This window comes from Cydia pomonella, chromosome 7, assembly GCF_033807575.1.
Source record: "Cydia pomonella isolate Wapato2018A chromosome 7, ilCydPomo1, whole genome shotgun sequence".
In the NCBI taxonomy this organism is placed as follows: Eukaryota; Metazoa; Arthropoda; class Insecta; order Lepidoptera; family Tortricidae; genus Cydia; species Cydia pomonella.
In genome coordinates this window covers 10890790-10916346 of record NC_084709.1, presented here as the reverse complement: position 1 = coordinate 10916346, position 25557 = coordinate 10890790, and the positions used below count along the sequence as shown (strand labels likewise).

General features: G+C 40.4%; 1 protein-coding gene across 2 annotated transcripts in view; it reads left to right on the top strand.

Moving 5' to 3' along the window:
• LOC133519800 (uncharacterized) overlaps window positions 1-25557 on the top strand; it is a 96425-nt gene that overhangs the window by 25999 nt on the left and 44869 nt on the right. The window contains exons 4-21 of one of the 2 annotated variants that reach the window (XM_061853910.1): window positions 9609-9778; window positions 12970-13055; window positions 13318-13440; window positions 13806-13915; window positions 15206-15303; window positions 15635-15886; window positions 16170-16291; window positions 16435-16557; window positions 18010-18164; window positions 18608-18736; window positions 19154-19310; window positions 20217-20394; window positions 22234-22338; window positions 22869-23132; window positions 23692-23779; window positions 24447-24566; window positions 24897-25024; window positions 25238-25362. In XM_061853910.1, coding sequence (XP_061709894.1) covers window positions 9609-9778; window positions 12970-13055; window positions 13318-13440; window positions 13806-13915; window positions 15206-15303; window positions 15635-15886; window positions 16170-16291; window positions 16435-16557; window positions 18010-18164; window positions 18608-18736; window positions 19154-19310; window positions 20217-20394; window positions 22234-22338; window positions 22869-23132; window positions 23692-23779; window positions 24447-24566; window positions 24897-25024; window positions 25238-25362 — 2533 coding nt within the window. Of the gene's footprint in view, window positions 1-9608; window positions 9779-12969; window positions 13056-13317; window positions 13441-13805; window positions 13916-15205; window positions 15304-15634; window positions 15887-16169; window positions 16292-16434; window positions 16558-18009; window positions 18165-18607; window positions 18737-19153; window positions 19311-20216; window positions 21795-22233; window positions 22339-22868; window positions 23133-23691; window positions 23780-24446; window positions 24567-24896; window positions 25025-25237; window positions 25363-25557 lie in introns of those variants that run through there. The other variant, XM_061853909.1, reaches the window with a different exon arrangement.

Here is a 25557-nt window from a genome sequence, read left to right as displayed (position 1 = left end):
GTAAGCTCTATATGTTTTGTCGTTATTTATGTATATATTATAAGTAATATAAGTATGTATATTTATATGTATGTATGTATGGTATGTTGTATGTATTGTATGTATTGATGTTAAAGTAGCATCGCCCAGAATCTGCTTCGCCTAAAGCTTGACCGGTAGAGAATGCCTCATGGCATTAAGTCCGCCTTTTGTACTATAAAGTTTTCTTTTGTGCAATAAATATTAAATAAATAAACAAATACATTCTTGTATTTAAATTTTGTAATTGTATACATGATTTTTTAGTTTAAAGTAGTGCCATGAGATGTGACGAATAACTTAGATACCGTGTTTTGTGACCCTAGTCAAACATAAACAATTATTGATTAATTTGTTTATTTTATATAACATACATGTATTAATTATCTCTAGTATTACCAAGTTCTAAAGCGAGGCATTGTTTTATGTCGGACTGCCATCTTCTTCTGATAGTGGAATATTCTATTGATTACGTTCCACTATTTGGGTCAATCGAGCGCCGTGGTAACCCGTAAGCTATAAGGAGCTGCTATTTGTATCGATCTATGACATTTCTAGAAATTACTTGAATCAATTAGTCTTACTTGGACTGTTATTTAAGAGGGAGCTAACGCAAAACTGCAGTGTTATATCAATTTTAACCAGAAGTATACTTTCAGAGTTATTGAGGTAAAATGTTAAAAGCCACGCAATCGCCAAATCTCCGTATCTTTTTTCCTTTCTAATTTCCTAGCTTTACGTCCCCTGTTAATAGATCTACTTTAACCCAATAGCGCCTGGCGACGCCATTCAGCATCGCTTTTTCTCCGCTTAGTACTTCGAACTCCAAAACGAAAATCAATGCGATTTGTGATTAACTAGATACTCAAAGGTAACAATTATCGCTTATGTTCCTTGGTATTTAAGCAAGTACCGAAAACAGAGGTCATTTACAAATTTGCCTATCACTGTTGTGTAGTGGTGTGCTCAAAAGTAAAATGTTAAAATAAAATGGCACGATGGACATAGTTATGGGTCCACCAAGAACTAGTTATATCTCGTTATGGTATCTCATGTTTGTATATTTCGAGTTATCGACAGTGATTGTTTTATTTGCGAACCACCATTTATTCATTACGTAGCGTGTCGAACTTTGCAATTAAACTCGATCTCTGGATTACAAATAATGACGTATTTACTCTCGACATTGACATCCCTTAGCAAAATAACCCGGGTTTTTTAATTTCCGTTAATTTCAAGGGTGCATCCCTGAGCTTAAATTAAGTAACTTTCTCAAAGACACCGGTATTCTAATTAACTCCATTTCGGAGATAATCAAGCGTGTACACTTGCCTTAGGGCCTGTTTACATATTGATTAGTGTTTAGTATGAGATAACACATTTGCTACTAAACGTAAATACTATTTCGGACACAGTTTTCAATTGTTTGGTTGAGTTAAATGTAATGCCCGTGTTACATCAACGCTATATGCAACATTTGATTACTTAAAAAAATAATAAAAAAAAAGTTTTTTTTTTTAAATTAACTATGCCATTTAGTCTCCCTTACCGTTCTTAGTGATACCCCGAGGTTAACGGAATTCAATAAAAACACGGTGTATAATAAAATAAGAAAATGCATCAGTACCTAGTCATGCTCTTAAGTACTTAGTCTGGCCATAAGTTCTGTCACAAAAAAAATTACTGATAAAATAGTTCCGGGTACAGACCCCTTACTATTCATAAATATGGGTTGAAAGCTTATTGAATGACTAACTACACAATTTAAAATAATTTGCTGTCTCAGTTTTGCATAATTCTATGTACTATTCGGAAAAAAGTTATAATGCTACTAACGACATAATGTAACATAATTGTGACATTATCTATGAAAAGGGACCTTATTGTCGGTGGCACTTACGCCATTATCAACAATGCTCCCATATTATAAACAACGCCGCGCTACGCAGTGCGGTGCAAGCGCCATCGACAATAAGGTCATAGATAATGTCACAATTAGCTGTCTCAGTTTTGTATAATTCTATGTAACATTTGGAAAAAAGTTATAAAAAAACATGCAAAAAATACGCGGCCTGTTCAAGATGATTTTGATCCCTACTTATTTAATTTTCTTTTTCCCAAGGTTAAATCTTACATAAAACAAAAGCTGGGTCTTTTATCTTTCTTTAGATATATATCTCATGTGTACTGGTATGCCAAATTTGCAACACCAGTTACGGAAATAAAACGCCAGTTACGGAAAGAGAGACCTAAGCCCTCCTACGTGTACACGTTCAACGCAGCTGGCCAACTTTATTGTCACGCGTGCAATAGAGTATTTAAGAGCAAGTTCGGCCTGGCCAGCCACATTAGGGCTCATGCTAGACAACGTCCATAATGTGTTTATTTGGGGTCGCCGTCATCGAAAACGACTGAGGACGACTATGTATATTATATACTCGTTGGATGGCAGTCAAAAATAAGCCTGTTACTGAAAAGTACCCTACGCTAAAGTACAGACTTGTCGGAGAATTAAATGCTGCTGATAAAATAACGTCTTAATAAAGTAGGTTCATAGAAATATTTTTCTTTACCAATTTTATTAATGTGACACTGATTATTACTCCCTCGACTGGATTGTCTCGGCCGCGTATTCGCGTCTAACGATAATCCCAAAGTAAACAAGTAGTAAATAAAAGATAACTCACGCTAGACAGGTTCGGGACCGGGCCGAAGCTTCCGGAGCTTCGTTTTCTATGGAAAGCCACGTGATCACCGATCAGCCTTCATAGAAAATGACGTGTCGGACGCTCTGGCCCGGCCCCGGCCCGGTCTAGCGTGAGTCATCCTTAGTCTCGATCTGAAATCCTAACTACTTATTTTTTATATTACGTTATGATCAGTATAAATCAAGCTTTCAAATCATGGCTAACTTTTTTATTAAAAGCTTTGTTTTTTATCAGCCTAAACTTTGTGACAGTCTGACAGAACTTATGACCTGACTAAGTAGTTTCTAAATACCATCTTAATTGACATAAGGGCATAAGCCTGTCGTTTTACGGAACGTAGGTCAATGAAACGCAGTTGCCCTTTTGATGGAACACGACTAAACAGATCAACAAAGATCCCCACAGGCGATGTGCGTTATGATCAGATCAATAACAGGATGCAGCTACGCAGTAATGGGCACTGCAGGGCTATTTTTAATACTTCCCACGCCTATAGTCAAATAGTATATTTGTAAACGCGGGTGGTGTCATCGCAAACTATGTTCTTACCTAATAGGATGTGACTTCTATATTTATCGCTGCATTTACTTTTGCTGTTTAAGTGCCAGAGAAAATATTTATCTAGTCGGCAGTAAGGAACTCTTGATTTGATTGGAAATTACAAGTTTGCCGATTACTTTTTACTCTTACTTCTTATACTTATAATAGTGACAAAAACATATCCTGTGTATTTTTTTTCAGTAGGTACCTGTCAAAAAAAATCTATAGTAAAACAACAATCCATTAATTCCATACTTACATTATTGTTATATAACAAAGGAAATTATAGACAGAAGAAACCCAAAAAATATGTGTAAAGCACTTTTTATATAAAGAATTGGAGTACACGCTTAGTTGATTACTAAAACTCGCCGCATGTCCTACCTATATATGTATGTATGTAAATTTAAATGTCTCACTTCCTTATTCTCGTTAAATTCTTCGAGACGACTGCACGCAAAAACGTCCTCTTATCTTCCAATAGGCCCAACCGCAATAAGAAGCTGTCAGCTAAACTGGGCCTAAGTTGAACATGTCCCGTCTGGAGCGCGTTCAAAACGGCCGTGCAGTCAGTTTTAGTCGGCGTCGATGCCTCGTCGATCACGACATGTTCTTGAGAATGTCACACAATGGCAGACGAGTTTATGATGCTACTCAATCTACGCTCGTTTTCCCGATAATCTTAAATGAAAAGATTCTCGTACATGTGTGTTACAACAAAATCTGGTAATTATAACTATTCTGAGTCAAATTCCAAAGAAATGTGTTCTTGAAAACCTTTATTTTTTACAGGGAATTTGGAGTTACACTCTTAGCCGATTACTAACACTCACTGAGACTAAAAGTAAATCTCACTTCCCCATCCTTATAAATACGTACATGTACACATCGTTTCGAAAAACGACTGCACGCAAAAACGCGGTATCTCCTAACAGCAATAAGAAGCTGTCAGCTAAGCTGAGCCTAACAAGGAAAGGTACCCAACTGTCCGGTTCCGATTTAATTTATATTTATATATGTTATAGAGTAGTCTAAAATAACGGACACGTATTTTTTTTTAGCTGCCCAAACTCAACCTATTGGGAGAAATTGTCCTCCAAACTACTAAAAAGTTACTAAATCTTAAAACTCCTATAGAAAGTGATGCTCAAGCAACTTGCTAGTTAATGGCTTTTTTGAGTATATGTTTGAGAATAGGAAAAAATAATGTACACGTGTTTTGTTATATCTGCTTAAACTCAAGTCTAAAAAAACACCCGTCTTTATGTGTAACTTCAGCGATAAGATATTATAAAACTTCGAATGTCGATATTTTTAGGAAAAAATGAGTTTTAGCCGATAAAACAAAACACGTGCTCATTATTTTTTGCTGCTTTCAAACATATACTCAACACAGCCATTAACTAGCAAGTTGCTTGAGCATCACTTTCTATAGGAGTTAGAAGTACTAAAACTTCTTTTTAGTACTTTGGAGGACAATTTCTCCAAATAGGTTGAGTTTGGGCAGCTAAAAAAAAATACGTGTCCGTTATTTTAGACTACTATATAACATATATAAATATAAATCAAATCGGAACCGGACAGTTGGGTACCTTTCCTTGTAAGTTGCGTGAATGTCCCGCCTGGCGCGCGTCCAGACCGGCCGTGCATACCGTCCGTTTTAGTCCGGCGTCGTTGGCCCGTTTATCGCTCCATGTGCTTCAAGCATGTGACCAAATAAAACGGAAAACGAATTTTAAATAGTAAAATGAACATAGAAAACGAGTTTTTTTTATAATTACATAATTACCAGCATCCGCTTCAGAAAATTGATACTTTCACATATTCATAACGTTTATTCATTTATTTTCAATTCAGTTCTTGTCCGTCATGTGACGGCTTAGCTTTCCGATACAATTTGTGACTTAAAATGTGAAATTGTACTGAAGTAAAAGCTGTCGTGGGACTGTTCAAAATACTACAATTAATGACTGTGGTGAGTTTAACCGCAAACAGAATTTCATTAAAACAGTCATGGATTATATTTTCCTCATGCCCTAGAAATAAATGATTGAAATTTACGACAAATTAAACGGTTTAATATATGATTTGCTACTTCAATAACTTTGATACTACTAAGCTTTTATAAAACATTGGTATTTTTAAATAGATAATGGGAATTCAGTCTCCAATCGTATATCATTAATCCACAGTAGGTACCATGTATTTTGCAAATTTTACTCTTGCAGTCAACGGTATCCTTTTATTACTGCTAATGTTAATTCAGTACTGGGACCGGTTTGACCCAATATTCAAGTAAAACCGGTTGAAGAATTGTCATTATGGAAACTCCTCTCATGACCGTTTTGGGGAATCACAAATATCGTAAGCTCAGTCAGACCTTAAATAAAAATAATACTTTGTAAGATGCTAAATGTCTCTTTTACATGTTACGCAAACGCTTTCTTTGGAAAATTAGGGGAATGGATCGTAAAATAACTGTCTATGAAGTGAAGACATATATTATATTGTCCCACAAGATTTATTTTATAGTATTTTATGCAACAGTTGTATAAGAAGGGTCAAAAAAGGCGAGTGGCGTGAGTTACATTGTAAAGGAATACGCCACGAGAATTTTTTGACCTACTTATACAACGTTGCATACAATATTTTTCCTTCGAGTCAACAAAAATAAATCTTCATTTAGGAAAACAAATTACAGCAAAAGTATATAGCCAAGACGCGCGAGCATACCTTGTTACGCGCCCGGCCCGCCCCGGGCCGCGGCCGGCCGGTCGGCGACACCTCCTCGTAACTCATGAGGCCCTGGTACTTGCCACTTGCTAAATTAATTTTTTGGACAGTTTTTTCTCAATTTTGGCCACCGTAGCCTACGGAGACTAACAAGCAACGCTAAGCGGTCTTCGTAGTCTATGGGTGTTGCTATATTACGGGTGTCACATGCGTGTTTCTGACTTATGAAGTAATTATTTTTACTATGCAACCAAATGAATATTTTGTAAGTTGGCATCAATGCACTTAGTTAAAAACTGTATTCGTTTTGGTTTTGTTAGGTTGGTAGCCATTAATCGCAGTAACGTTATAGCATAGCGTATAAAAGCACAAGAGCTTTTATGAGGAATAGACAATATAGACTTTTCTTGAAATCTTTTATGTATGTTCTTATATTCGTGTTAATGAATGCATAAATGACAGATAACAGTAGAGGAGTAGGAAAAAATCTTAATAATAGTGCTAGGCGCACTATTATTAAGATTTTCTGGTCTAGAAATGCTTAGGGTATTAAAACACCGTAATCCGGCATATTGACATATATTACTTTTTAGTTCAGCGTTCACCATTTGAAATATGAAATTAAATTGTGTTTAAATTGTAATCCAGCAGGGAATCTTAAATTCCATCAGTGTCTTAAGAATGTTAACATTAGATCTTCTAGACATAACAAAAAGAGCAGTCTAAACATGTGTAATGATACAAACAGAATGATAATGATAACAATTGATTATCGGTTCTGCTGCTACTCCCGGAAATTTTAACTAAGGTAGGTATTCGGTAATATGTATGAAAATGTTTAATTACAAGTGGTACCTATATGCATAATAGGCACCTATAACAAATCATAGCGTGTCTCGATTTCCTTTCTAAAATTATTTTATAGTAAGAAGGAGTGTTAGATAGGTACTAGGTAATACTAGATTGTCGTTTACTAGATTCGTCATTAATTGTAAGTATGTATAGTATGTATGTCGTCGCCTAGTACAAGCTTTGCTTACTTTGGTTGGGGCTAGGTCGATTTGTGTAAGATAATACCATTTTTTTAGGGTTCCGTAGTCAACTAGGAACCCTTATAGTTTCGCCATGTCCGTCTGTCTGTCTGTCTGTCCGAGGCTTTGCTCCGTGGTCGTTAGTGCTAGAAAGCTGAAATTTGGCATGGATATATAAATCAATAAAGCCGAAAATTTAATTATTTTTTTTAGGGTACCTCCCCTATACGTAAAGTGGGGGTGATTTTTTTTTTTTTGCTTCAACCCTACAGTGTGGGATATCGTTTGAAAGTTCTTTCAAAACTAATAGGGGTCTTCAACAAGCATTTTTTTGAAAAAAGAATATATTCGGAGATAATCGCTCCGAAAGAAAAAAAAATGTGTCCCCCCCCTCTAACTTTTGAACCATAGGACAAAAAATATGAAAAAAATCGTGGAAGTAGAGCTTAAGAAAGACATATTTTATTAATGAAAACTATAGCGGACATGATCTGTTTAGCTGTTTTTGAGTTATCGCAAAAAGTTTCGCGTAATATCCACAGTTCATCCCTTGGTTAATAATCTCCTATACTTTAAGCTCCAGTTTAGCTTATTATGACGGAAAAGTAACTACGGAACCCTACTCTGAGCATGGCCCGATATGCTCTTGGCCGATTTTTTTCTTTACATTTTAAACTGCAACATAAGCATTATTAGGCATTAAGTCCACCATTTGAACTTTATTGAAATTTTGCAATTAAGTTATAATTTAGAAAATTAGAAAGTAATACAATTCATAACCACAATTGTCAACAAATATAAGCATATATTCTTCTAGAAAGAAACTTTAACCAATTTAAGATACATAAAAACTCAATAAACTAATCATTCAAATTAATAGTAAGTTCACGGGTATGATGTAACTTACCAACATAAGTATTTTACATAGGACGGGACGATAAGAGATTTTCTAGTTACAATGAATATAATTTATATAATGGTAGCTACCAGACATGACGTGCTAATAAACGTTTAGGGAGAACCATCAACCTCTAGTCGACTTCCAATAACCGCAGCCTTCGCAACATATATTTAGATAATATACTTACTTTGATACGATTACGTAACATGACGTGAGCTACTGAAGTATAAAACACCGATTTGGGATAAAATACCGATTATTACTTAATTTATCTTGCCAAAATTTTTATTGTTATTCATTGATTTTACCGCAGTTTTGCTAAACGTTGAAGGTCGTCTTGTGGATCTGATATGAAACATACATTTGGTTATCGGTACATTATATTTTACATAAACTTCATCATCATATTATGCTAGTAAGGCGACTCATAATTCGTCTAACTGTGTTAAGGAAACTTTCAAGTTACAGTCCAACTTTAAACTCTTTTTTTTTTCTTTTTGTCTTTGTCACGATTATCTAAAAATCCTTGAAAGTCGCTCCCCGATTCCGCGGCGCTTCTGGCATTATGAAATCTGTCACACAAGGACGTGCTCTAAATCCGATCCCTCTAAAGTTTTACCCTCTTCCACAAAAAGGACAAACTGGAAATCAGCTGTTCAATTATTCCGGCATTATAACGTGCGTGTTCTGCGACCGTGGGTAATGTCTAGGCGTTGCCCAGGGGGCCGTATTCTCGTCAATATACCAGCACTACTAGCCAACATCTATCTTTACAAGTGAAGCAACATAGTGGAAAAAAACCTCTCTTTCATTGCTATCCTCGCCCACTAATGCCTATAAATTAGCCTAGAATAGTTTCCACCCTAGCACAGTCCACTCCGTGTTGATGTAACCATGTAACCGTAACTAGGTACGGTCACGAACGTCCCGGTTTGGTCAATAGCTGTAGTGTGTGACGTCACAGCTAGCGCAGGCGCGCTCGGCGCCGCCGTCTGACCTTTACGTCGTTTGTTTACGGCCCGATTACAGCTTGAAACGTCATATGTTTCAGTGGTTATACTAAGATTTAATCACGTATGCGGGCATGGGATGTGTTATGGCGGCGTAAATGTTTATGGTTGCACCATTTGAATAAATATCATTTTATTTAATATATTATTTTGAACACAATGCTTCATGACTGTTTTTATTTTGACACACATTTGTGCTGTATTATGAACTAAAGTAAAATACATGACATTTAAGCAGGCGGAGTAATCAACTTACACGTTAGGGCTAAAAATATTCTCAGCTCATTAATTCTTGGGTCAGATAGAAAAGGCTGATTTAAGGGGCATAAGAGGAGCGTTTAATAACGTAGGTATCTAGTCGATGTGATAAGGTTAGTTTCAAATAAATAAATAAATAATCAAACGTCAATCCCTTCATGCATTGATAATTAATTGATCAGGCCACTGTGTTTGATGTAATATAATTACTCATAAATACGTAAATGAAACTAGTCTAATAGAGATTCCACGTGAGAGCTCTACGAGCGTTAACAGAATAGGTGTAGGTATATCATATTTGTTTATAACCAAATATTAAAATGTTACGCTGTCACCCTGACTGGTTAAATTTAAAACCTTAATTCAACGAACAATCGCACTTACGATAACCTCAAAATCTCCGTTACAGAGACACACACCAGCTAGACTTGCCGCCGTTCGGCAAATACGCCACCGGCATATTCTTCCTCGACAAGCTTCACCACCAGGACATAGAGAAGAAGTTCACCGAGTTGGCCGAGAGCCTCGGCCTCAGTGTGTTATGCTGGAGGACTGTGCCCACCAACAACTCCACCATCGGTTAGTGGCATCTTTGTTTGTTAGATGAAGATGGAGGCAAACGTTAAGACGGTAGCTCTTATTTAATCGCTTCGAAAGGAACAAAGCTTATACAGTCGAAACCATTTTCAATACTACTTTAAAATACGAGTAAGCCAGTGTTCGTTCTCTGGTACGAGTAGCATGAGAATGTGGTTTGTTATGAGATAGTCAATTGTTGCTATTTACGCGCGTTTCATGCGTGGTGAGCTTCCGTCTTGATGTTTCAAATGGCCTTTGTTAAGAGTGAAGATTGGTCGAACATTCAATTTAAATTGTTGATTTGAAAGATTCTTTCGAAGGGATGTCTTAAACCGTATATTAGAAAAAGGCAAACTATACCTCTCGTGTCGGATGATGGTCTCTATGATAGTTCCTTCAAGTATTTTTTGATTGTACTTAATTTAAACCCGTAACCATTTTACCGTGTTTTTGTTACCTACTTAAAGGCCATCACAGGCAGAGCGTTATATCAATATACCGTAAGATAACGACAGATATTATCTTATAGTATTTTTAAGCACCACACACGGCAACAATACCAAAATATATATCGCTGTCTGTCTAGCTAAATGCTACATTTCTAAATTAATTAATACACTTCCAAAAAATGACTAGTTGCAAACATTTAATCAATATAAAAATGAACTGTCATAGGGAACGTTATTCGACGCGAGAGGTATAATTATGCTTTTAATTCATCTTCTACGAGACATAATTGTTTCATTAGTGACTGGTGTTCACGGTCTTGACATTTCAGCCCGATGCAACATAACAATGCATAATTAGTTAGAGATATCTGATTAGGTATGCTTTTATTTTCTTTACAGCGTTAGTTTGCAATGAATACTAAATAACTTCATTTAAAGTCTTCCAAATACGTTTCAAGACATTCTAGTTTGCTTATTTAAGAATCTTTCAACAACATTTTCAGGAGATAGGAACAAGATACCTACATTATATACTGAACTGTAAATGTTTCATTCTATTCATTGCTTTTGTACTAAGTTTTTAGACTGTTAAAAACGCATGTTATAAAATTCAGAACAAGTCAGATTCATTAACAGGCTGATGTCCTATGATGTTACACATTTTGTTTTTGTTGGAGTACTTTTGATTAACACAACGATCCCATTAGGGTGATAAAATAAAATTTTAATTTTCTTATAATACCTGCCAGCGATAAGAAGTAAACTGTAATTAAATACACATACGTTAACGCTGGGTAGCAAATGCTAATCATTTCTTTGAAATTGATAGGCACGATGGAGTTAGTACCTATTGATTAAAATGTATTTTTTTTTGTTTTTATTTGTTAATTTGAATCTAAAAAATATATCTAAAACGAAGCTATCTATTCAGACGCGTTCCTTTTACATTATTAAAAAATAACCTTTTTATTCGTGATTCTTATTCCACTAACGAAAAATACTTATGTGCCGTCGGAAAGTTTCAGAGACTACTCACATTTTGTTATGCAGAACGAAGTTTCCATTTCCAAAATTGAAATTTTCTAGACACTTTCGAAAACCTTTAATTTTTTTGTAAAGTTTCCGCAACTTGCACATCCGTAATCACAAGTACTCCTCTCGTTACCTTGTTTTGTGGCCCTCCCCCTAACATTGCGTCTTTTAGAACAGGTGTTGCGATTTTTTTGCGATCATTTCAGGTCGTACCGTAGTAAACAGAATGGGTTACGGCCGACGGGTCATGCGTTGCTTGACCATCTGGTTTGTTACGTTTTAACATTACACTTTATCACTGTGACGATATACGCAAACACCACCTTTTGAACGCCACGACTATTACATAACCCGCCATAGTTAACCTTATTTGAATGTGAGAGGGTTCATTTTACACTGTAAACCGTACGCGTGGTTGTCTTTGGCGGTCAATTGCTTGTGACTGTCTGCAAATAATCTCTTTAGTCGATATCCCTTGCGATTTCTACACAGTTTCATTACGATATGCGTATTACGTCACGGTTTTATAGTGTGTACGAATTTTGTGAACATAACTTACTTGTTTGAGTTCAAACCGCTAAATTCATGATCACACGAGTGAGTTTTTTCACATATCGCTCCGGTCCATACACTTGACAATATTCTTGGGTATTTATTTTCGATGGCAACACTATCGATATTCTTTTTTTCTTTATGAGACTTATGTTAATGTTGCCCATAAAAGTTATGAAACGCGCATTAAAAATGTAAGTATATATGTGCTAGTAATAAAATTACATTTTTTTAGTAATAAGCATTAAAAATGGTATGCTTTTTATGATGGCATACACCACTGTGACGTTTCAGAAAGGGCATATGACTTCTTGATTTGATTTGGATTGTATTATTTGCATTATTTATATCCAAGACCACCGCATTGTTGTATATTAATTACAAGAGTTCTCTGGAAAATATTTTGTAATCGATGTTGTTGTCATTAATAATATGAATTGAATACCCCATTATTTTTTTATGATTGTATTAAGAGTTTGTATCGCTCGACTGGTGTATGACGTATGACTATCGCGGTTTACCACATTCATGTTGTTATGAAACAGTAATAAAATGTATAGTTGATTTTCTTACACCTATATAATATAAATCGGCTAGGTATTTACACATGAAATAGACATACTCGTAAAATCGTACGATACAAACTTAAAGTATTTAGTAGTTTCAAATTTAGTTTTTGCATTACTGGGATTCATTAATAAATGTTGGGCTCAAACATTCTATTAAATGTTGTTTTTATATCTCAGACATAAAATGACTATCCGATTGCTCCGATTTCTTCAACCGATCTGTCATATTATTAAAAAGCTGGTAAAAAAGTACGATGATTGGGTAGTGAATTGGTTAATCGAACTGTCATTTTAGTATCTGGGTCACTTTGGTTAACAAATAAGTTATACTTAAATATCTATCTGAGTTTTCATAAATGCTTATGCAGCAGTACCAATAGTTATCATGCTCATTAAGATACATATTAGAAACAAAGCATTTATGACTAAACCCGAAAGTTTATGTAGCGTTATCAAATTGAAACCATATATCTATGTCAAAACTACATCCCCAATCGAAGTGAATGTAACTTTAAGCTGAGTGTCATAAAGTCCGGTTTCGTCCAACCAGCGGTAAAGTTAGTAATAGCCTATTTTGGCTGGCTTTCAGGTCAGGTGGCCCGTAACTCGGAGCCATTTATGCGACAAGTGTTTGTTACCGGCGATATCGAAGACGAGACCCAACTCGCCAGGCAGGTAAGACCTTACCATGCGGACGACAAAAACACACACCAATAAAGAAAGAGTATGAATTCGTAATAATCCGTTACGAATTCAAACTCGAGTATTTAAATTTAGAAGGCTTAGGCAAGGAACTCTTGGAGGATTTTTTTCAGATCACCGTGTCCTGAGGCCGGCCGGACCGGGGACAGTCTACATGCGAACGTAAATTTACACACCCTATATTCCCTTGTCTAGTTTGTGTGGGACGCGTTCGGAATTGTTCATGTGTTCGCAGATTTTCGTGCTCCGCAAGCGCGCTTCGCATGAGCTGGGGGTGCCTGGTGCGAGATTCTATATCTGCAGCTTGTCGTTGAGGACTGTCGTCTACAAGGGACTGCTGACTTCTAACCAACTATGGGTAAGTTACACTTGTCATTTTAAATTGCCGTATCGATATGACTCAGAAATCTCTCACGCCCACGATCTCTACTCAAATAGATTTAAATTAGCTCCAATTCTCATCTCTTTGGCAAATAACAGTTTGAAGTTGGTTCTAAAGTACTCCTTTTTTCATATAAAAGATATCATGGTGAAGGCGAATGATCACATTTAGATCTCAATTTTTCTTAACTTAAATTAATGTAAATAATCGATAAGGCATCCAAGTATTTTTCTCAGTTCTTATCCTCCTATCCATAATTAATTATTTTAGTATCCTAACTTAAGCTTTTGTCATATCTAACATAAAAGACCAAAAATATATCCATACTTTGTGTACCGCAGGAGTACTTCAAAGATCTGACGAACCCAGCGTTCACCACATACTTAGCGTTGGTGCATACTCGGTTCTCCACCAACACGTTTCCCAGTTGGGAGCGAGCACATCCCTTGAGGTTAGTAATATTTTCGTATGCAATCATGCATAACTACTTATCTAAGAAAGTATAAATTTTCTTCAGCAGTAGCGAACCCTAAAGTTGTGTCACTCACTGCATGCACACACATCGTACATTTCGTCGCGATATTTTACTTAACAATTAGCGAATGGTTGCGCATTCTCAGCGCATTCGCCAATCTGCCAAAGTTGTTTTCCCCAAGTCTAAAGAAAAATAACTTTGGTCGATTAGGATCACCATAATCTACCTAAAGTTCGTTTTTTGCATTAGAAAGAAGATGAGCGATCTTGATGTGTTTTTTAGGGTTCCATACCTCAAAAGAAAAAAACGCAACCCTTATAGGATCACTTTGTGGTCCGTACGTCCGTCTGTCTGTCTGTCAGTCAAGACCCTTTTTCTCAGGAACGCGTGGAGGTATCAAGCTGGAATTTATATCAAATACTCAGGTCTACTGTCCCTTGGAGCTGTGAAAAAATCAAACTTCTAAGCCAACGCAATGCAGCCCTTTATGCCGCAAATTTTCGACACTCGCAAGGGAATCAAAAACTACAGAGTACTTCCCGTGAACTCAGAATCTTGAAATTTGGTATGAAGCAACGTCTTATAGCACAAATAAAGGAAAAAATAGCGAAAACCGTAAATTTTTAATTACATCATATAATATTATATACCTACAGGTTTGTATGGAACACTCGGTGCGCGAGTCCGACTCGCACTTGGCCGGTTTTATTAAAAAAATAAGTCACAACAAATATGTCACAATTATAAATCATATACGTTCTTTTGCTTTCATTAGTAATGTAAACAAATTTTAAAAAAAGCGTGTTTCAATAAAAACGTGTGTGACGTGATTGTTTATCTTTTTTCTAATGCTTAAAAAACGAACTATGGCTGCTGTTACACATGCTCTAGATTAGCATGCTAAAAAGCGTGCTATCAGTATGCTTAATATGAGCATGCTTATGAACTGATTACATTTGCTAGCAATGAGCATGCTAGTTTTAACAATTTACTACCACGATACTAGCATGCTCAATAAGCAAACCTGTTCACACGTGCTAATGCACGCCCCCTTCCACCCGCGCTGCCGGTAGCATGCCTAAAAAACGCACGGCCGTCGATTTTTGAGCAAACTCGAAATGAGTATAAAGAGCATGCTCATTATTAGCAATGTTTCGACACACATACTACTAAGTAGCAATTGCTCAATAGTGGCATGCTTTCGTCCTAGTAATCAGCATGTGTAACAGTACCATATAGCCTTACATGTTTTCTCGTTGGTTTCAGGGTGCTCGCCCACAATGGAGAGATCAATACGCTGCGAGGCAACGTGAACTTGATGAAGGCTCGCGAGGGAGTGATGAAGAGTGATATTTTTGGAGACGGTACGCTTATCTCTGACAAATTCCTGGTTCTCATCATACAAAACCAGTACACGGAGTCCTTGCTCTAAAAACTTTATGGAGCCTGGCCCTGCTATTTCTTCCGCCAAGTTTTTCGTGGAAGTTTAAACAGCATTCTGGCTTCATGAAACCTTGTAGCTTGTAAAATTAATAGCGGAAATTTCTTTAACTCAGACAGAAATGTACTACCGTTTTTTTTTTAATCTTTCACGAAACGGGTGCTAGATGGCTTGCGTGCTAGAATTACCTAATTCCTAAAATAAAAATCATGATTATCTATCCGCTTTAAAATTGAATACAACTTTTTTTCCAGACCTCAAGAAACTGTACCCAGTCGTAGAACCCAATCTCTCCGACTCAGGTTCCGCTGATTGCGTCCTCGAGTTCCTCCTACACTGCGGCAACCGCTCTCTGCCCGAAGCGGTCATGACCATGGTGCCAGAAGCGTGGCAAAACGACCCTACCATGCCTAAGGAGAAGAGAGATTATTACCAGTGGGCCTCTTGCGCTATGGAGCCTTGGGACGGACCGGCGCTGATTTCTTTCACTGATGGGCGCTATATTGGTAAATAGTTTCAACGGTTGCCCGAACTTCATGCAAGTGTGGCTAAACGATTACGACGTGCCTAAGGAAAAGAAGAATTGTTATCAGTTAGCATCTTGCGTTACGTAGTATTCGGATTGGGAGTATTGGGGCGAACCGGCTCTAGTTGTTTAATTTGACTTCACTCCTTGTATAATGCATATATCGATTTTACATTAGACGATCGCGTTCGCGATCGCATATTGGCCGGGTCTGCTCATAATGAATGAAAAAAAAAAAAAAAAATACTATTCATTTATTACAGGTGCGATTTTGGACAGGAACGGCCTACGACCTTCTCGCTTCTATGTGACCAGTGAGAACATACTGGTGATGGCATCCGAAGTCGGAGTGTACGATGTTGACCCAGAGAAAGTCATTCACAAGGTAATGAATCTTTGTGACTGACGAAAGGAAAATAAGATGCAGCCGTATTTTGTTACACAATTTTGATACTTTTTTATGAAAAGAGTATCATTTCTAATAGCCTAATTCTATAAATTTTTGATAAAAACTGTTTATCATTTCAGAGCCGATTGAAGCCTGGTCGCATGTTGTTGGTAGACACGCACGAGAAGAAAATAATCCAAGACGTAGAGCTGAAGATGGAAATCGCTAGCAGCCGCCCGCACTCCCAGTGGCTCAGTGAACAGGTAACAGTTTGATCATAAGTAATATCTAGGAACAATGGCACCAAAATGTATCGCGCTGTTGCCGTGCTTCATCAAGACGGCTTAAGTTAAAAAAATACATAAGTGCATAACGACGTGATGTACATATATGAATCTATCTGTAAACTCACCTGTTCGCTTCTACGTGTCCTCTATAATCTAATGCCAAAAGCAAAACAAAAGGTGTAGAGGAAGCTGCCTGAAGTAAGTCTACAGATTGTTTTATAACGAGATAAGGCCTATGATAGTCAAATAAGGATGTTGCGGGTAGTACCAAGAACTGGTCCACATCTTATTCGCATTTTGGAGTGTTCCACTAAATTGTCTACCTCTGTCCCGTGCAAACGGGAATTTTCTGGAGTATTGCATATACGCGTTACCTATTTTTTTCTGTTTTAAAGGATCAAGACAATTCTCAGATAAATAATTAGTCTAAAACATTGGAAAAAAATATGATACAAAAAAAAATACAATGCGTTTGTACGGGACACCCCGTGGAATGCTCTTATTGCTAATGCATTATTTTCATCGTTGTTCATCGCATCATGCTTCTGTTTCATAATGTTAGGTGCATTTTATCATTAGGAATATGGCATGTAAACTATGAGCATTATTTGACCAATGTCCGCGCTTGGTAAGTAACAAAACAACATTTAAAATATCATTTAATTGTTTGCATTTCTATCAGGCCAATTTACACCATATGAGATATGTGGCACGGTGGAATAGCTAATTATCTATGTAATATTAATACCGTCATAACTATTAACAAACGGGGAGCTTAATAAATTACATTAAATAGAATAAATATGTATCAATTTAATAGAAAACTACATGTACACCATACTGTACTATTGTTAAATTTTCTGCTATGTTCTGTGGTAAATTAAATCATTTCATTATCATCTGATTCCATCATCATTAAAATTGGGTAACAATGTTTTCTGTTCTCTGTGCTGCACATTGGCGATGGGATTATATTTTAAATATATGTCAGATGGTAAGTCCTCGGTGTTTGTCGTTAGCTTGGCCGTCTATATTGCTTTTTGAAAACTTGGCCTTCGCATTACGCGCATGTAAATCTCAGCGTTTCTGTTGTAAAGTTTGTGTTGTATTTTCGCTGCGGAAACCTTAGCTTATGTGTTTCGGTTTATTAGCTTTTAAATTTATTGTAGGTAGTTCGTTTTTTAGGATATAACAATTTGATATAGTTTAAAAGTTTTTTTTATCAGAGATGAGTAGATAAAGAAACCTGCATCTTCAGACAAAAAAAAGAACTAAAGTATTAGTTCTCTTTTTAATCACTTTTATGAAGTCTCTGGGATATAACTGGCACTCAATAAGTATACTTCGTTATTTCGTATCTACTCGTCTCTTATAGTTTTCTAGTCAGACGCATGTGACTTTTATTCACCTTATGTTATATAACTGCAGATAACGCTCGAAGACATCCACAAATCAGTAGCGGCCGAGTCGGTATCCAACGGGGCCAGTGACGTCATCACAGGCCTCACCGACCGCCGCCTCAGCCTGTACGGCTACACCATCGAGACCATCAACATGCTGCTGCTCCCCATGCTGCAGAACAAGTGAGTGACATTTTACCTGCAGATAACACTGGAGGGCCACCGCAAGTCACCAGCGGATTTTGTGGCTGGACGGGTTGGTTGAATTGGAAGAAGATTGCCTAGGTTTCTAGCGCACTCTCCCAATTCATGCCCCTCACAAACTAAAATCCTGCAAGTTGGCCACTGCCCATGTTACAGAACAAGTGAGTGGTAGTGTGACTAGATAACGCTAGAGGACGTGCACTAGTTGGGGTCGCCGAGACTGAGTCCAACGGGGCCGGCGGCATAATAACGTTGGGGACAATGCCATGTCAATGTACCATTTATCTGATTTGATGTTGGCTGAAGCTGGTTATAGGAACTTTGTAAAAAAACAACGCAACCTCATTGAGTAAAAGTATTGTACTGTATTTACGTTAATACGGGTTAATTTACATTGACGATCAATATTTTTATTTTTACAGAAAAGAAGCTCTGGGCAGTATGGGCAACGATGCTCCTCTTGCCTGCCTGTCTCAGTTCCAACCTCTACCGTACGAGTACTTCAAACAGCTGTTCGCGCAAGTCACCAACCCACCTATTGATCCCTTCAGGTAAACTTCATTACTGTCAATAACTAAGCAAGGTATTAATAAATATTATAGTGAAGGTACTTGAATAGACACAAATAAATCTGACTGCAAAAATGTGATTTGTATATGGTTCTCTTCTAACCAAGTACGTAAGTGTTTCAACATTTTTGTGTTGCTATTCTCTCCCGTAGTCCGGGTCAATAGTGATACTGTTTGTTAGAAGAAATGTTGTACCACATTCTTCTAAAATGCTTAGTAGATGACTAAGATGACCCATTATGGAATGGCTTAATAACTGCCAATGCATGTTATATTGCAAATGTATATACTATAAAATTGGGATTTTAGAGTTGTTTTCTCCTGGACAACTAATCGTAACTATGAGAACGAGTGACACCAAAAAGTTTTAACTTATTTTTTTAACCATTTTATTTTTAGGGAGAAGATAGTAATGTCCCTGCTGTGTCCCATTGGCCCTGTGGCCAACATTCTGAATCCAAGCGCGGCCTTCACGCACCGCCTGTTCCTGCCGCAGCCCATACTGTCTCTGCCAGACCTTCACGCTCTCAAGCATACTACACATCGCGGCTGGAAGGTGAATATCATATAAGATAGTGTTCCTGCTGTGTTCCATTGGCTCTGTGATCATACAGTTCCAGATTGTGGCGTTCACGCATCGCCTGTTTCAGCCCCAGTATCTACTATCGCTGCCTGATATTTACGCCCTCAAGCACATCACACACCGTGGTTGGTAGGTAAATACCGTAGATAGTGTCCCTGTTGTGTCCCATCCGCTCCATAACCATCCAGTCCCAGATTGTGGCGTAAGGCACCCCATGTTCCAGCCACAGATAATACTATCGCTGTTTGATCTTTACGTCCTCAAGCATACCACGCACCGCGGCTGCAAGGTGAATATCATATTAATATTAGATAATGTACCTGTTGTGTTCCATCGGCTCCGTGACCATACAGTTCCAGATTGTGGCGTTCACGCATCGCCTGTTTCAGCTCCAGCTAATACTATAGCAGTCTTACGCCCTCAAGCACATCACACACCGTGGTTGGTAGGTGAATATCGTAGATCAACAGGGATGTGTCCCATCCGCCCTATGACCATTCAGTCCCAGGTCAAGTTCCAACCACAGAGAATACTATCGCTGTTTTATCTTTACGCTCTCAAGTATACTACGCACTGCGGCTGGAAGATGAATGTCGTTGATAGCGCTGCGTCTCTATGATCAACATCTCAGAGAAATAATGATGGCTTTTTTAAAGCCATTTTTTAAATGTCCTCCAGTACCCCTGTTTTCGTTTTAAGTTGAGACGCGTCTAACACGCAGTCGGAACATCCACTATTTATGATCGAAGCAATTCTAGTTCTAGCACATTGTTTGAATTAATTTTGCATCTAATATGTCAATTAGAGTCTGCCTACTAAATTATCTATGTGAAAAATGTAATTCACGAAAGTAATGCATACAAATGTTAATTTTTGCAGACCAAAGTCATCGACTGCACGTTCGACTACCGGCTCGGCGAGCACGCGCTGGAGCCGGCGCTGGGCGAGATCGCGGGGCAGGCGCACGCCGCGGCGGCGGCCGGCTACCAGCTGCTCGTGCTGTCCGACCGCGCCGCCGGGCCCGAGCGCGTGCCCGTCAGCTCGCTGCTGGCGCTGGGTACGTACAGGAACTATCCACACTGGGCGAGGTCGCGGGGCAGGCGCACGCCGCGGCGGCGGCCGGCTACCAGCTGCTCGTGCTGTCCGACCGCGCCGCCGGGCCCGAGCGCGTGCCCGTCAGCTCGCTGCTGGCGCTGGGTACGTACAGGAACTATCCACACTGGGCGAGGTCGCGGGGCAGGCGCACGCCGCGGCGGCGGCCGGCTACCAGCTGCTCGTGCTGTCCGACCGCGCCGCCGGGCCCGAGCGCGTGCCCGTCAGCTCGCTGCTGGCGCTGGGTACGTACAGGAACTATCCACACTGGGCGAGGTCGCGGGGCAGGCGCACGCCGCGGCGGCGGCCGGCTACCAGCTGCTCGTGCTGTCCGACCGCGCCGCCGGGCCCGAGCGCGTGCCCGTCAGCTCGCTGCTGGCGCTGGGTACGTACAGGAACTATCCACACTGGGCGAGGTCGCGGGGCAGGCGCACGCCGCGGCGGCGGCCGGCTACCAGCTGCTCGTGCTGTCCGACCGCGCCGCCGGGCCCGAGCGCGTGCCCGTCAGCTCGCTGCTGGCGCTGGGTACGTACAGGAACTATCCACACTGGGCGAGGTCGCGGGGCAGGCGCACGCCGCGGCGGCGGCCGGCTACCAGCTGCTCGTGCTGTCCGACCGCGCCGCCGGGCCCGAGCGCGTGCCCGTCAGCTCGCTGCTGGCGCTGGGTACGTACAGGAACTATCCACACTGGGCGAGGTCGCGGGGCAGGCGCACGCCGCGGCGGCGGCCGGCTACCAGCTGCTCGTGCTGTCCGACCGCGCCGCCGGGCCCGAGCGCGTGCCCGTCAGCTCGCTGCTGGCGCTGGGTACGTACAGGAACTATCCACACTGGGCGAGGTCGCGGGGCAGGCGCACGCCGCGGCGGCGGCCGGCTACCAGCTGCTCGTGCTGTCCGACCGCGCCGCCGGGCCCGAGCGCGTGCCCGTCAGCTCGCTGCTGGCGCTGGGTACGTACAGGAACTATCCACACTGGGCGAGGTCGCGGGGCAGGCGCACGCCGCGGCGGCGGCCGGCTACCAGCTGCTCGTGCTGTCCGACCGCGCCGCCGGGCCCGAGCGCGTGCCCGTCAGCTCGCTGCTGGCGCTGGGTACGTACAGGAACTATCCACACTGGGCGAGGTCGCGGGGCAGGCGCACGCCGCGGCGGCGGCCGGCTACCAGCTGCTCGTGCTGTCCGACCGCGCCGCCGGGCCCGAGCGCGTGCCCGTCAGCTCGCTGCTGGCGCTGGGTACGTACAGGAACTATCCACACTGGGCGAGGTCGCGGGGCAGGCGCACGCCGCGGCGGCGGCCGGCTACCAGCTGCTCGTGCTGTCCGACCGCGCCGCCGGGCCCGAGCGCGTGCCCGTCAGCTCGCTGCTGGCGCTGGGTACGTACAGGAACTATCCACACTGGGCGAGGTCGCGGGGCAGGCGCTGGGTACGTACAGGAACTATCCAAACGTTCAAAGAAGAAAAGACTAGCATGACGTAGGTTTATCTCAAATGGCGCCCAGATCTACCTAATGCGCCGCGAGTACGCATGCATATTTGCTTCAGTCAGATTAAGCGCCTTATTAGTTTGTTTGTTTTGTACTTTTGGTGGTTGTTTGTTGTATTACATTCATAACATAATATCTTCCAACTATTGGCAAAAACATCGCAGTCAGGTGCTGATTTGAAAATGCGTTTAGGTTAGCATTGATCTAACAGTGCATAAGGTTAGATATTGATGAAACTCGGGACCTCCGTTAAAATAAAGTGAATGTCATCAAGATGTATGAATTATATAATAATTGTTATTATTTAATATAATGTTTTTGTTTCTAGGTGCTGTTCATCACCATTTGATCGAGACTCGTATGCGTATGAAAGTGGGCATTATTGTTGAGACTGCTGAAGCAAAAGAAGTACACCATATGTGTGTTTTGTTGGGTAAGTAAATAGTGTCACTATTTCATGCTAGTACACTAGAAGCATGTTATTTTTTTCCCCTAAAATGTATTTCAAGAATAGGTACAAACTTTTAATATAATACTTTTTTTAATTGTTCGAATTTGTATTATCGGTTCTAGTTCCACTGCTTTATACACTAGATAGCAGTGTTGACTGAACATAAATAAGAATTGAAAATATTGACCATTAACCATTACAAATTGAACTTTAAACTGTAACCGCCCGTTACGGTTTACGGTTCAATTTGTAATGGTTAATTTTCAATGTTTTCAATTCTAATTAACGTTCGGCCAACACTGCTAGATAACGTTACAAGTCACAACTGTTTATACCCTTTTCTACTACACTAAATCGAATTACATTTTTGTAAAGCTAAACATCACTGTATATCGTAAGGTCAATTGCTGCGTACTAAGTATTAAGTACCCACTAAACTGTGTTGTCCAATCTTAAGCGATATAAAATACCTAGTTCTCACTTTATCTAAATATCTCCAAATTTGTCTTCAGGATACGGCGCCGACGCCATCTGTCCATACCTGGCGTTCGAACTAGCGTTCGCGCTCCGCAACGACCACATTATCGACCCTTCCATCACCGACGAGAGCATCTACAAGGCCTACCAGTCCGCCATCGAAACCGGCTTAGCCAAGGTCATGGCTAAGATGGGCATCAGTACGCTGCAGTCGTACAAAAGTGCACAGATCTTCGAAGCGGTCGGATTAAATGAGGATGTCATTGATAAGTGCTTTAGAGGCACCCAGTCTAGGATCGGTAAGTTTTTAAGACTAGTCGTAAGTCTAAGGCCTTCCCGTCCGCCGACGAGACCGGCTTGGCTAAAATCGTGGCTGACGCCTATCTTAGGCGTCAGTACTCTATAGTTGTACCAGAGTGCACAGATTTTCGAAGCGGTCGGATTGAATGAAAATGTCATCGATAAGTGCTTCAGAGGCACTCAGTCGGGGATCGGTAAGTTTTTAAGACAGTCCGCCGTCGAGACCGGCCTGGTTAAAATCATGGCTAAGACAGGCATCAGTTATGCAGTTGTACAAAAGCGTGCAGATCTTTGTAGCTATCGGGTTGAATGAAGACGTTATTGATGAAGTGCTTTAGAGGCATGCAGTCTAGAATAGGTCGATGTTTATAACCAGGTCTGCCAGTCCGCCATCGAAACCGACTTAACCAAAGTCATGGCTAAGATGGGCATCATAAAGCTGCTGCACTTAGTTCGCAAACCTTCGAGGTTGTATTTGATTAACATGTATATGTATCAAGTATCTGGTTGTGTTTATGATTAATATATCCATTGCTAAAGGTTTTTGATTAATTGCAGGTGGCGTCAACTTTGAAATCTTGTCTAAGGAAATATTCGAAAGGCATGAATTGGCTTATGGTACTTGCAAAGACGCCCTCGTTTTAAGGTATGTTTAAAGTGGCCTTTCATGTTTTGAACAGATTTTGTCTCTTGCTAACAAATAGACCGCAAGCCAGGAACAGATTTCCATGACCAATCGCCTCCCGGCCGAAAACTCGTGTAGTGGTTAACGGCTAGGTATGATGAACCCTAGTCAGCTAGAAGTCAGCTGCCGCTTCGTTGGTGGGTTGAAGAATGGCAGCCACCGAAACACGTAAAACAAACAAAAAAATACTAAATACGGCTGACGGTTTTTTAAATTTAAAACGGCACTATCATCTGACAACGTATTAGCCGGGAGGCGATGACTGACGAAATATGCTCCTGGCCAGCGGGCTAAAACATAAACATCAAAGAAAAAGAACGAACTTTAACTGTGTAGACGGTCGTTTGTGCTAACTTTTTAAAAGTTTCAAAAGAATTTGGCGCTATGTGATTCACATTGATGTAAATCACATAGTGCACGAAATAAAGCACCCGGAAATTATTATAAAAACGTAGACAGCTTTATTTTTTGACACAAGTTTTATTGAATAAATCATAGTAGATGACTTGCCCGTGACATCGCTCATGTGTTTCATATGAATACGTAGTGGCTAATCGTTTTAACAGTTCGAAAAAAGTAACAGTTTTGAGTAGTTTGTCAAATACCGTCCTAAATGAATGTGTTCTAGGAACCCGGGGCACTACCACTGGCGCGCGGGCGGCGAGAAGCACATCAACGACCCCATGTCCGTCGCCAACCTGCAGGAGGCCGTCGCCAGCAAGAGCTCCTCCGCCTACGACAAGTTCAGGTTCGATCGAAAATTAATACACGAGTATGAGGAAAAACAACAAGTTTACTACTTACTTATGGTTCCGATGCAGGCAATTCCAATTGGCCTAATACTATGTAATCAAACTTATTTTAACTGTATATTTTTTCGGCTTTTGTCTAGTTTTGCTAGCCTTGCACGCCTTAACATCGAGCCTAAAAATCTTAGGCGACGATCACAGAGTACGATGAGAGGTAAAGATGGTATAGCCAGATATTTTTTACTTTGGTAACTTGCCGGATTACACACAATGTGACCGTCCTGGTGAAGACATTCATCAACACTTGTGAATTTGCTATATTGTTTCAGGGAGAGTTCTTTAGAATCAGTCCGGGCGTGCACCCTGCGTGGGCAGCTGGAATTAGTGAAGCTCGATGAGCCCATCCCGCTGAGCGAGGTGGAGCCCGCCTCGGAGATCGTCAAGCGATTCGCTACGGGTAACATTCAACTTTTTGATAACATTTACTCGCAAAATAGCTATTAAAGCAACAAAGGGAATCACAACATTTATAATAAAAATTATAAAGGTGGGCAGCTCAACTGACAGTATACATTATATAGTATAGGGACATGACATATTGGCTTTAGGCAAAACATGACAAGACAGGACCTTATCAAATCGACCAGTGACGGATAATTAATGTTTCCAGGTGCGATGTCGTTCGGGTCCATATCGCTGGAGGCGCACACGACGCTCGCCATCGCCATGAACCGCATCGGCGGCAAGTCCAACACCGGCGAGGGCGGCGAGAACGCCGACCGCTACCTCAACCAGGTCAGTGCGACGCTCACTACAAGAGGGGGGGACTATGTGTTCCTCTCCTCCACTTGGCCATCGGCCATATCAACTGTCCCCCCCTTGCCCATCGACTGGCGACGCCCTTGTCCTGGGCCATCCATTTCAAACTAATGTTAATGTATTCGAACAACTGCAGTGTACAGGTCATTTCACGAAAGCTGGCCCGAATGG